At 39.5% G+C, this 12,318-nt stretch overlaps 1 protein-coding gene across 1 annotated transcript in view; it reads left to right on the forward strand.

Moving 5' to 3' along the window:
- The first annotated feature begins 4,311 nt into the window (after positions 1-4,311).
- Positions 4,312-12,318, forward strand: part of tmeff2a (transmembrane protein with EGF-like and two follistatin-like domains 2a) — a 92,697-nt gene continuing 84,690 nt past the window's right edge. Inside the window, exon 1 of the mRNA XM_088416055.1 lies at positions 4,312-4,941. Coding sequence (XP_088272181.1) covers positions 4,761-4,941 — 181 coding nt within the window. The 5' untranslated portion in view covers positions 4,312-4,760. The remainder of the gene's footprint in view (positions 4,942-12,318) is intronic.

The raw sequence follows: 12,318 nt of genomic DNA on the forward strand, positions 1-12,318 counted from the left end.
ATATTTCAACATTAGTTATAAACGCCGGGAAATGATTCCGGTGACACTGCCTGGACATAGATTTGAAAAAAAAAAAAAAAAGATGATTTATTAATGCATTAGTGAAATGATGAGGTAGAAAATCAATCAGGAGATATGTGATAGGGCCTTGAGTGTTACGGCAGAATGTTCTCTCAGGAGACGCAATCCATTTCAGCAAGTCAAAAACGTAATTAGCCTTTTTCCTCAGGCCAGCCTGTGTTTAGGGCCACCCTGCGGGCCCTTTGCCTGCCAGTCCTGCAAGATTTTCAGTCATGTCCAAGTGCCAAACGTAAGGAAAGGTTGATTCAAAAGTAAATATTTTCTTGTTGTGGTTCACACTTTTTGAAAACATTCCTGAGTGGCGCGACGAGTGATAACGTCCAGATGGTGCGGAATACTGGCGCAAAAGTCATCTTGTAAAGTTTGCAAAAACACACTAATGAAATGTAACAGCCCCACAGGGGACTAGTATTTCAACAAGACAAAATTCTGTTACATGCACACACACACACACACACACACACACACACAAAAACCAAGTCTTGGAAAATGCTGCACGCTAAATTAAATCAAGATGGTATTTTCATAAGCGGGTTCAAGCGAGGGCCACTACAAGCGTCACAGATACCAAGCATGGCACACCTGAAGGTCCGCTGTTAAATAAATCAAATGGGAACTAAAGAATGACATAACAGTGGAGAACTTTTCTAGCTGCAAGGAGAATTTCTTTCACTATCTTGTTTGTAAACTCAAACTATTGAAAATAGTGATACATGGAAACCAGCTGGCTCCGGCCTTCCTGTGTGGAGTTTGCATGTTCTCTCTAAGTCTGCGTGGGTTCTCTTTGAGCCCTCTGGTTTCCTCCCACACTACAAAAACGTGCATGGCAGGTGTATTGGACATACGTACTTCATTTTTGTGTGCCTGCAAGTGTCCGGCAACCAGATATATATATATATATATATATATATATATATATATATATATATGTATTTTTTTTTTTTTTTTTTTTTTTTTTCTCAGACAGGGGAGCACATCATTTGACAAAACAGCTGTGAATTACTGCTTTATGATCCTTAAACCACAAGGATCTCCCCAAAAAATTGTTTAACAGGAAAAATAAATATATATACAGTATATATATTTATTACAGTATATTTATTTTTTATTTATTTTTTTACAGTTATTTACAGTATATATATATATATATATATATATATACTGTATATATACAGTATATATTTTTTTACATTTATTTACAGTATATATATATATATATATATATATATATATATATATATATATATATATATATATATATATATATACATATACATGTTTACAGGAAGCAGCAGGTCCACTCGCATGAAGGGGTCGGGTCAGGTCTTGTGGAGAAAATAATCATACTTAGCTTTCCATCACACTCAAACTGGACTTGTTTGGGAGCCGAGTTGTGAAAATCTCCTGTTTTGTGATTTTAGATCAACAGGTATATAATAGAAACCAACAGAAAGCATTTTGAATGAAAAAAAAGTGAAAATAAATACTACATAAAATGTTTTGCAAAAAAAAATCACTGTACAACACAGTTTAGCAAACGCTTCCTTCATGTTCCAGTTCATTCGCTCTTAATTCGAAAAGAAAAAAAAAACAATTGTTGCTGTCAGGGCATTCAAAAGTGGTAAATTAGATGAAGCTGCTTAATTTAGCTATGTACTGTTCAAAAATGTTAACTCTTCTGTAATAATACTATAAAACTCCGCTATTTTTGCTAGTTGGTTTACTGCCTTATAGGAATAGTGGTATGTGAAGACAAATCGATTCGGCCCCTTTTTCATTTCTGACCCCAAAATGACCTTCAATTTGTTACAGAATAGAGATAGCGACATCCATCTAATGTTATACGTTAAGCATACATGTGGCGTGAAAACAAGGTGAAGCATTGTGCAAGTGTGTGCGCGTGGACGTGTGTGACAATTGTCACAAACTCGCGATAAATCATGATGGATGGATCTGTGAAATTATCTATGAGGAGTGAACATCAGTCAAAAGCCTCATTTGTTTACAGAGAACTTGGACTTTTCTTAGTAAGCATCATGAGGTTAAGTGTCCTTTTACTGTGACCGGCCCAAACAGACACTCTTTTGTATTCTTTATATAAAGGCTTTTCCATGCACATGTCTTCTAATTTCCTCAGTTTACAGCCTGATTTTGGACTCAACCTATTTTATTAGAACTGCCAGCTTTTTTGGTCAAAAGCATGTCAATTAACTACATCCTGCCCCTTGTTGATTCCGCCCTACCCGTCAGCAGATTGAAACTCTATTTTTATTAAATAGAAGCAGGGACGGCGCACGTGTTGTTCCATAGCAAAGCCAAAATTAATTTCCACATTTTTTTTAAATTGGGGGGGGGCTCTGAAACAACCTCCGGCCAAAATACAATTCTGTTCAAAAGTGGTCATCCCTTGACATGCACATCTGCCACCGATCAAAGCCTGAGGCTTCAAAGGTCTTCCAAGGGAACCTCAAGGACCAAATTTCAATTTGAAAAATATCGCATATATATGTATGTGTGTGTGTGTTTATGTAAAATGACATCACGCAAGCGAGATTTTTTTTTTTTAAATGACTTGCTCCATTTTCAACGTTTGATTGTGATTCAGCAAAATCTTTCATTTTAATTCAAATACCTTGTCTGTGTGAAAGTGACTTCAAACACTATCAAATGTACATGAATCATCATTAACGGCATTTAATTTGTATCAGTACTGTACTTTCAAACAACTACCTAATGAAACTTTTCAAAAACAAAGGCGCCACTCGATAAAGTGTCGGCCGGTGCCGTCTGCATTTTGCCGCAGCGATTGTCACTGCAATCATTTTAGACTTATGTGAAAATGATGGCATTGTCTGCTTTTGACGTCAGTTGTTTCCTTGAAGTTTGTCTGGGGAACAAGTAAATACACAAATCCTTCTGAAATGGAATGTCTGCTTCATGTTTAAAGTCTTTTGAAAATGAAAAACACAACTTAAAATGAAAAACAAAACAGGAAAGTGAAGATGTTAGTCTGATATTTCCTCACGAACAGCTCAAGCATTTGCCAAAGTTATTGAAGGTCAAGTATTAAAATAAAATCCCTAAAATCATAGTCAAATGTTTCTCGCCTCTTTTCAACAAAAGTTGAGCTTGACGATATTTCAATGGCCTCCCCTTAAGGCAGTTAGTAGTTTCTCATCTGGTTGGAGACAACATACAACAAAAGCTTCTTTTTTGTGGGTGAATCCGCCACGAGGAATCAGCTGCACAGTCTGGCAAGCCTTTGAAATGGAGAAAGTATCACAACAAGAGGTTGAGAGAAAAAATCTGATTTTGCATTCAGACTTGTTCTGAGACTGACTGGCAACTAATCTAGTCCACAGATTCTCAAACGCTATTTCACAAGGTTGTAGAGATTTTAACAGGATTTCCACAAACCCAATTGAATGCTTTTTAACGCTGTGATAAGAGCAGGACATTATCAAATTAAGAACAGATTAACTGGAAAGTGAAAAAACTTGTTGCTAAATTGTTTGTCACTTCATTTTCAAAACATGCCTTTATTTTGCTAAGTTGTCTAAAGATGTGTATTGTTATTAGCAAAAAAAAGTATATATACATATATAGTGTAGACACAGACACTGATCTGACATTTAAATAAACGAAAACCGGGTACTAAATACTCTCCACATGAGCAGGTGACACAAAACAGCTGGACTGGATTGTGATGGCAGTGGAAGCTGATTGGTTGACACACAGGGCAGGTAAAGACAGACACGGGGACAAAAATCACACTGACGAGCTGACAAATAGGACAGACCGGAGGGGAACAGAAACCCGAAGGAAACAGAAACATGAACTTCGAACAAGAAAAAACAAAAACACACAACAACAAAAAAAACAAAACAACAAATCCCAACTGAACATGACAGTACCGCGGACCAGTGATTGGGGACCCTTGGCTTAGGGCAAGACAACCTCAAACATTGGGTCAAAAGTCATGAAGTTAAGTTCAATTAACGCACATATGTTTCTGACCCGAATGTTTTTTTTTTTAACCACACAGTTTTTAGTTTGACAAAACCAGAAAGCGAAATATCTCTCTTCCTAAAATTTGAAGAGCGAGAGTGAGAAAGAGACATATAGAAACCAAGGGAGAGAGGAAACGGCGTTAGAGAGAGAGAGAGATGGAAAGAAAAGGGGTGTCGTAGAGAGTGAAGGGAAGGGAGGAGGCAGAGAGAGAGAGAGAGAGAGAGAGAGAGACGCACCGAGCCGCCAGAGTCAGAGCTCATGCAGCCACCATTCACGCAGGACGGCAGCGTGCATCTTCCACCCGTGGATTTGATTATTGTTGTTATTTTTATTATATGACTGCTTTGGGATTGTCGCCACATCCTCATCACTTGAACGGGCGCATCATCTCTTTTCTTGTGGGATCCCTCTCGTCTGTACCCTGCCCACATCACCCGCGAGCATCACCCTTCCCCGGACAACTTTTCTTCCGAACTCCCCCGCGCCCCGAATCCGTTCGCAGGTGGTTGATCTCCGAAAAGGGGGGTACATGGGGTGGCGCGCAGCGTCCTTTGGAAAATGCTCCGCAGTCGGCGTGTGAGCGCCCCTCGGAAGCAGCCGGGATCGGAGTCGCTGTCGTCGGCCGCCTGAGCGGCAGCGGCGGCGGTCAGTGAGCGCCGGTGGCGGCCATGGTTGCGACCGCGGCGACGGCGACCGAGCACGGGCGACAGGGGCGCTGGAGCGGCGTCACCGGAGGATGGCTCCGCTTCACGCTGCTCTCCTTCCTCGCTACTTTACCCGTGGAGCAACTGCGCGCCTTCCCGTCTTCCCTCAGCGACTGCCAGACGCCCACCGGCTGGAACTGCTCGGGTGAGGATCCGAGCATGTATTGCAAGTTTGGGAGTGACAAAAGGCGGCGGGTGAAGGCGTGCGTGCGTTAGTCCAGGATTTGGGTGCCTGATTGGCAAAGCGCCTGATTCGATCCTGCTCAGGATGGGAGACACCACGAGTGTCGGAAAAACACTTGGTGTGTCTCGTTTTAATGTTTAAAAATGTTTTAATTCGAATTTCGAGATTTAGTGGTGTTTTTTATGGACAAACAAAGGGCGGTTATTATTATTTTTTTTTATGTTTGTGCGTGGATTAAAAAGCAGCTGGTCACATACCAATGAGCAATTTCAGTGTATGTAGAAAAAGTGGGTCACATTCAACCATATAGACAATCAAAGAAAAAAAAATAGTTTAAAGCAAACAAATTAACAGCGGGTCAAATGAACCCATCATGCAAAACAAACAATAATCTTGGCTCACACCATTGAGTATGTTTACTACAGTATATATATTTTTTTTGCTGTGAAGAAGAAAGCAGTGAACTGAGTCATGTTGACCCTTAAGCATTTAGCCAGTCGGTCTGATTGACTCGTGGCCTTTATTGTTATACAAAACTGACTGTGGGTCACATTGACCCATGAGTATTTTGGGTAGTTTTACTGTGCAGCAACAACAATAACAACAATAATAATATCCGGAAAATGGCTGTGGGTCACATTGACCCATGAGTATTTTGGGTAGTTTTCCTGTGCAACAATAATAACAACAATAATAATATCCGGAAAATAGCAGTGGGTCATATTGACCCATGAGTATTTTATGGTGTCTTAAAGTAACACATTAGGAACAGGTTGTTGTAACCATAGAGCAGGGGTCACCAACCTGGTGCCTGCAGGCACCAGGTAACCCCCAAAGATTACATGAGTAGCCTGCAGGCTACTATATAACTTACAACAGACACAACATTGGTGATTTTCTATGAATTGTATAAACAATCATACATGCATTACATTAGATTACATATTACACTTGATTTACATATTAACTACAGGTGTTCTTTAATTATTGTGAAAAATCATTCACATGATCGACGTCTTCACATAAACTGGTAGCCCTTCGTATTACTAGGGACCAAAGAAATTGCTCTCACTTTCAAAAAGGTTGGTGACCCCTGCCCTAGAGTGTCCCTAATTCAAGTCTGGTTTGAGTGAAACAATTTTACAGCCCATGAGTATTTTATGGTGTATTAAAGTGACATTTTAGAAGCAGGTTGATGTGACCCAAGACTATTTGGCCCGTATGAAACATATTAGTAGCGGGTCACATTGACCCATAAGCATTTTGAAATACAAACAAATTAACAGTCAAACTGACCTATGAGGATGGGAATGTTTGTGCAAAAGAAACGACAATGCCTGGCATTGACCCGTCAACTTTTATTTGATGCGCAAAGGAAACAAATGAACTGTGGTTCACATTGTCATATATATAAGCGTTTTTTGTTGCATAACTAAAACAGATTGCATCGGGTCAGATTGACCCATGAGAAATTTGGCTGTATTTAATACCAGTGGCTTGTATTGACATTGTTTTTTTTAATGCAGAAAAAAACACAAATTAACCACCTTTCAGATTGGCCTACATGTGTTTTTGTTGTATAAAAGAAACAAATTGCAGTGGGACAGATTGACCCATAAGTATTTTTGCTGGATTATAGTAACGAATGAGAAGCTGATTGCTGTAACCCTAGAGTATTTTTCCTTCATGAAACAAATTAAGAGTGGGTCACATTGACCCGTGAGCATTTTTAGCATTCCACTATTCCACTGTGTTTTGACTAATATTTTGCGGCTCATAGCCAGTTGTATATCTCTTCTACTGTTGTGCGTCGGAGATGGTCCCAAGCCTTAAAATAGCCCTGGGCCAATTACACGGCACGCCACTATCGATATTATGGCTCATAAGTGGCGTACGTCAATATGAGCGGATGACTCGCAGGCCCAATCGGAGCGTTTTTTTTTCTCCCCCGTGGACCGATTGTTATCCCGATGCACGGAGGGCCAGACATCCAAGTGCAAAAGCTACTAATTGGATGTGGAAAGTGAAGATGCTGCGAGATAGCTGATGAGTCCATTTGGAGAAGACGTGGCCACGGATTCATTTTGCTGGAGCAAAGTTTCTTTTCCTACGCTCCGCGTTCTCACTTTTTTTTTTTGTTTGTTCTGCTGCTGATTGTGATCAGTGGTAATGATTTGTCCATAATGACTGATGATAATGGCGTGCATCCTGCCCAAATGCACGCTTGCCACCCTCCTCACTTCCTTTCACACTCTGCCGTGCATTTAGACAAAAGCTTTTATCCGACACGCCTTGCACAGGCTTAAGTGCATACGCCGGGAACAAAGCTCGCTCCCTGCAACCGGTGGAATTACAAAAAATCATTACAAAAATGAATCAAATGGATTGTGCTGCATTTTGAATGGTGCCGTGAGTTCTAATTATCATTCAGGCAAACTGCCTTTTTCATGGCAAATCCTCAAAATGATGGGCACATTTTAATGACTCTTTGGCAAAGAAAAAAAAAATACAGTCGGCATCGGCTAATCTGTCTTGGATACCGGCTGATTGGGGCTCAATTATGCAAACTCCCTAATTCAAGTCATGCTATTCGCCCAAAACAAAATGGCCCACTTAAAAGCTGAGCAATATGGCCCCAAAATATAAAATCCCAATGTTTTGTAGTCATTCTAGAGCAGGGCTGTCCAAACTTTTCCATTTAGAGGCTGCATAAATGGAATGATGCAAGGGCCACTCTAAAATTCTTTGATTAATTCATTAAACACACTGCAGTCAGTCGAGGAAGCATTTATATATTACTTATATTCTTAAATTCATCTGATGAACTGCTGGCGAACAGCTTTCTGTTCAAGGTGAGGCAAACAATTTAAGAGGGGCTGATGGCCCTGTAGCCCGCTAGATCAAGCCCTGCACTTAACAACACAACACATCTCTTCATTCAGAATCAGAACAACCATTTGTAAAACAGAAATTGGACCCAGACCCAGACAGTATTTCTTCCTAGAAATTGTGCTGAGTAGTTCCTTATTATGTTCGCCTAAAGCTCTTCATAAAACAATGCATCGCTCACAGTGGCATGGCTTGAAACAGACAAGTCTGTCATGATTTAAATCAGGTCAATCTCTTTTTTATTTTTATTTTATAAAAATATGCTTTTTGAATCCCCTGTAGTCTAAACACATTACTATGATCATAACTGTTTACGGAATATGAATTAAGCAGCAAAATCCACCCCTATCTATGCCTATTTTGGCACTTGCTGTCGAGCAAAAATGACATCAGTGTTGCTCAAGTCTCAGGTAATAAGATCAGCTGGTGAATGTTACATGGCTAAACTCAGAAAACGGGTGAGCCCATGTTGCGTCGCCACGGCAGCGCACCTGCAAGTGTCAATTGCTCGCTTGGAACGAGATAAAGGAATGCTGAAACGTAAATTGGAGTTAGCCTTGGTGATGCTATGAAAGGCTTCATTCAAAACAAAGTGCATCCAAATTACTTTTGACACATTTTCTTCTCCGGAGAGATCAAGTGCACAGTTTGCATTGTGATTGACATTTCTTGTAAATGTACGTGCAAAAGTCAGCGTAACATGAAAAGGGCATTGTGTTTTTTTTCTGCTTTGTGAAAGTTTTCAATTGGGCATATTATGGAGTATACTGTATACTTTTTGGTACCTTTTACAAAAATGATTGTGTCACTGAACTGTCTGTCTAACCAATCTACTTTGTCTAAAAAATCCCCTCCTATTTGAGATTCGCCAGTTTTAAAGGCTGCCTGTCTCAAAAGCAATAGTGTCAAAGCTGTAAGCTACGCTAGCAGTGCTAGCATGGCTTTAGCCAAACATGCCGCCAGTGTGTATCAAAAGCTCTCCCTTCAATTCTAAATAGCACTTCATTGTAGTTTGCTTTCTAGCTACTCTGATGTCATTTCCAGTAGCCCTAGCGTTGGATGAAATTAGCACACATTTGGCTTTGCTAGGTTCCCAAACTCTTGAAATGGGTCATTTAAAACCAGCTTTTTTTTTTCAGCCAGTTAAGGTCGAACATTTCCTAGATGTGACATGTATTACAAAAACAGATGAACAATGAAAATATATATTTTAACAGAACCTGTAAAATATTTGCTCCCTGACCTTTTTACATGTCCGAATCCTAAATATCTGCTTTAACTTTGCAAAATAAAATAATGATGAACATTTCTGACGATTTTCTGATTATTGTAAGCAAATCATTAACTGTTTTCTCTCATGATTTAACCATTAGCAGTTAATGCATTGTAATCAAATGTTTTTAAATTTAGAATAAAATTTGATGGCATTATCGGATGGGATAAGCAATTGTGCACATATTTGATAACGGCATGTGGGATTGTGCATCGTTTGATTTTGAATGTGTCAGGGTCTAAATGACTCAATTCAATTCTTTAGAAAAAAAATAACAAAAGAAATAAGTAAAAATAATAAGAGGGAGCTAACCACGCCCCCTAAAAAAACTTTTTTTTATTTCTAATAAATTTCTACAGTTTTCAACATTACTTTGGGTTTTTTTTTTGTCTTCGTCTTCCTCCCTCCCGGCTTCCTCTTCCGCACAGCTAACTAGGAATCAAACTTTAGCGCTGTCATGCTAAAATCCAAACGATTCTATGTGAACTGGAATGACAGTCCCAGTTCCACCCGATTCTTGGTGCACATCTCTAGCGGCAGCTCAAGTTACTATCATAAAAACATTTATTCCACAAGGCTGCAGAAACAAACCGGCTCACACTGCATTGTAAACATTTTTGTTGGATACGTCCGTTTGTTCCGTCAAAATCTCGCTCGGGGCGAGGGCAAGGGCCGCAGAGTGCTTTTCGCAGTGCACGCCTTCCAAATCCAATTATCCTAGATTGCGCTCTCCTTTTGGATCCAACTCTGGAGATATTGTGAGAGTCTTGCAACAAAATGCTCCAATCTGTCCACAAGCTGGTCACTAAGTGTGGACCACTGCACGGCGCTGGCCGTTTAGCGCCTGGATTCATTAGCGCCTTCGAGCAAAAACAGCTGCCTTCTGCCGCTACAATCAATGCTAATGAGCGTGGCGAGCATTGGCCAAAATATCAAAAAAACTTAGTTGCGTTAACTGACTTGTTTGGATCTTAAATGAGTCATGCATATCGCTAACAAAGGCTGATACTTCGGGTATTATTTTCACATTTTTCACATAAAGCAGGGATGAACGAATATTTAGTTATTGAGGTATCAGTACTTGCATTGACAATAATCAACTGCTCTCTTGGAGCAGTTTTATAATCATGAAGTAGGGATGATAAATTAGATGAATAGACAATTGCAATAATTTCATGAAATTTTAAAGAAAATGCAATATCTTAATAGGTAGGTCTTTTAAAAAAATAATACATCATTGATTTTGGGGGAAAAATTGGTGCAGCAAAAGTAGTAATATTTCAAACACTCAAGAAATACACACTCGTAGTGGTCAAGGTCTGAAAAAAAAAAGTGCTGTTAAAAAGCCCTAATTATGTGAAGAGAAAGATTATGTCAATAATTTGCCACAACTACGGTTGTCACAGTAGATGTTTTTAAAACTGACGATTTAATCGAAAACTGTGTCACGAAACCATCATTTTCTAATTTATATGACAAATTATTGTTGTTTATTTCAGTTTTTTTCGCGATAAAAGAAAACAACTCAACAACAATGACGCCATATTACAAAAAGTGATCACTTTACTTTTTCAAACCGATTCATTCACCGTTGCTGTCATCGTTTTCCCAAAGTAAAATCAATCTTATTTTGATTAAATACAAAAGATAATCCAACAACTTTCATGTCAAATCAGGATAATTACTGTTGTAAGGCTGAAATTTGAGGATTTCGTTCATTTGAACTTACACAATGATTTCGCAGACGTTAAAATAGTTGATTAATTTGATAATTGATCAGTTGTTGAATAGGCAATTAATTTTGCCAGCTCTAAGTCAGAATAATAAAAGCAAGGCAGTCCCAAAGTGCTCACTTCACAGCGAAAACTTTAAATTGTCGCCAAGAATGTTTGTCGTGGTTATCGACAAACGTACTTTGCTCGTGCTAGTCGGACTATATGGACTCCAGCGAGCCCATTATGCTTGCATCTTTTAGACTACGCGCATCTCCCGTGATAAATTTAAAGACGAGAGGAACCGCTTCTATTGACTGGAAGTCAAGTCGTCTATGATCACTCCCACAACGGCGCAAACACGCATTTTTACCTGCACGTCAGAAAAATAGCAAAAGAAAGAAACTGGCTTGTAATAGTCTGAAAACTTGTTGCCACATTATTAGGGAAAAAAAAGTCTTCAATGCAGCAAAGAGGTCCAAAAAGAACGCCTGGCCTTGCTGCTTGTTGGGCTTTCATGATTAATTTACTCCCATTAATAATTAATCGGCGCAATGCTGAAAAGGGGCTTGTGAAATTCCAGGTAGGTCGGAGAAAGATGCATTTGGCTGACAAGCGCTCTCTTTTTGACTAGTAAGTGCTTCTCTCGCCGTCTTAATCGTTGCCATATAAACATGGCGTTTGCATATTTGATGTTTGTCGGCTTGTTTTTGTGAATTATTCAGTTTCGTGTAACGTAGTCCGGCGGCGGAGGGGAAGGAAGTTGCGAAGGTGAATTTGTCGGCCTCATGACACAGCGACCGCTAACCCGTTCAGATTAAAGGACAACACACATTCGGCCCTTGTTTGAGAGCTCCTTAAAATGGACACCTGCTGTTGCGCAAGCACGCCAACTACTACTCACCAACAATCGGCTCATTTGCGTCACCGTTGGAGTTGCCCGTACCTGACAAATGAAAGCATAAAACTTTACAACTTTGCCAATTGAAAATGCATTTTTAAGCGCCGCACAGTATGACGAAAATAAGCAACAGACTCATTTGAAGTGTGAGCATCTAGTAAAACTGGAATACGGGACGTGCTCATCATCACATAACGAGGGAAAAAATACTGCTGAAAGTATTGGAACACTTAGGCCTGTAAATGACTATACTTGAGATGACAGGATTAGTAGAAAAAAGTCCGATCATGGAAGCGTTGTGCTGCCAGTGTGGAGTCAACATTTTTGACTGGCGAACCCATTTCAAAATACTTGCAAGTACATTCACACATTCAAACGACATTTCAAGTATGATGAAACACATGCAAATACATCAAAACTTACTTGTAGGCAAAATTTTAGAAACAGCGTTTGTTTCATAATGCCATAGGGTGTTCTCACATACCCTGTAGCTTTATGGAGAAAAAAAATACTGTTTTTAGCATTTGGTTTACAAGTACAGTACAAACTTAATCCGTTCCTAC

This window comes from Hippichthys cyanospilos, chromosome 5 (genome assembly GCF_059441005.1).
Source record: "Hippichthys cyanospilos isolate Australia breed blue-spotted pipefish chromosome 5, RoL_Hcya_1.0, whole genome shotgun sequence".
NCBI classification, from domain to species: domain Eukaryota; kingdom Metazoa; phylum Chordata; class Actinopteri; order Syngnathiformes; family Syngnathidae; genus Hippichthys; species Hippichthys cyanospilos.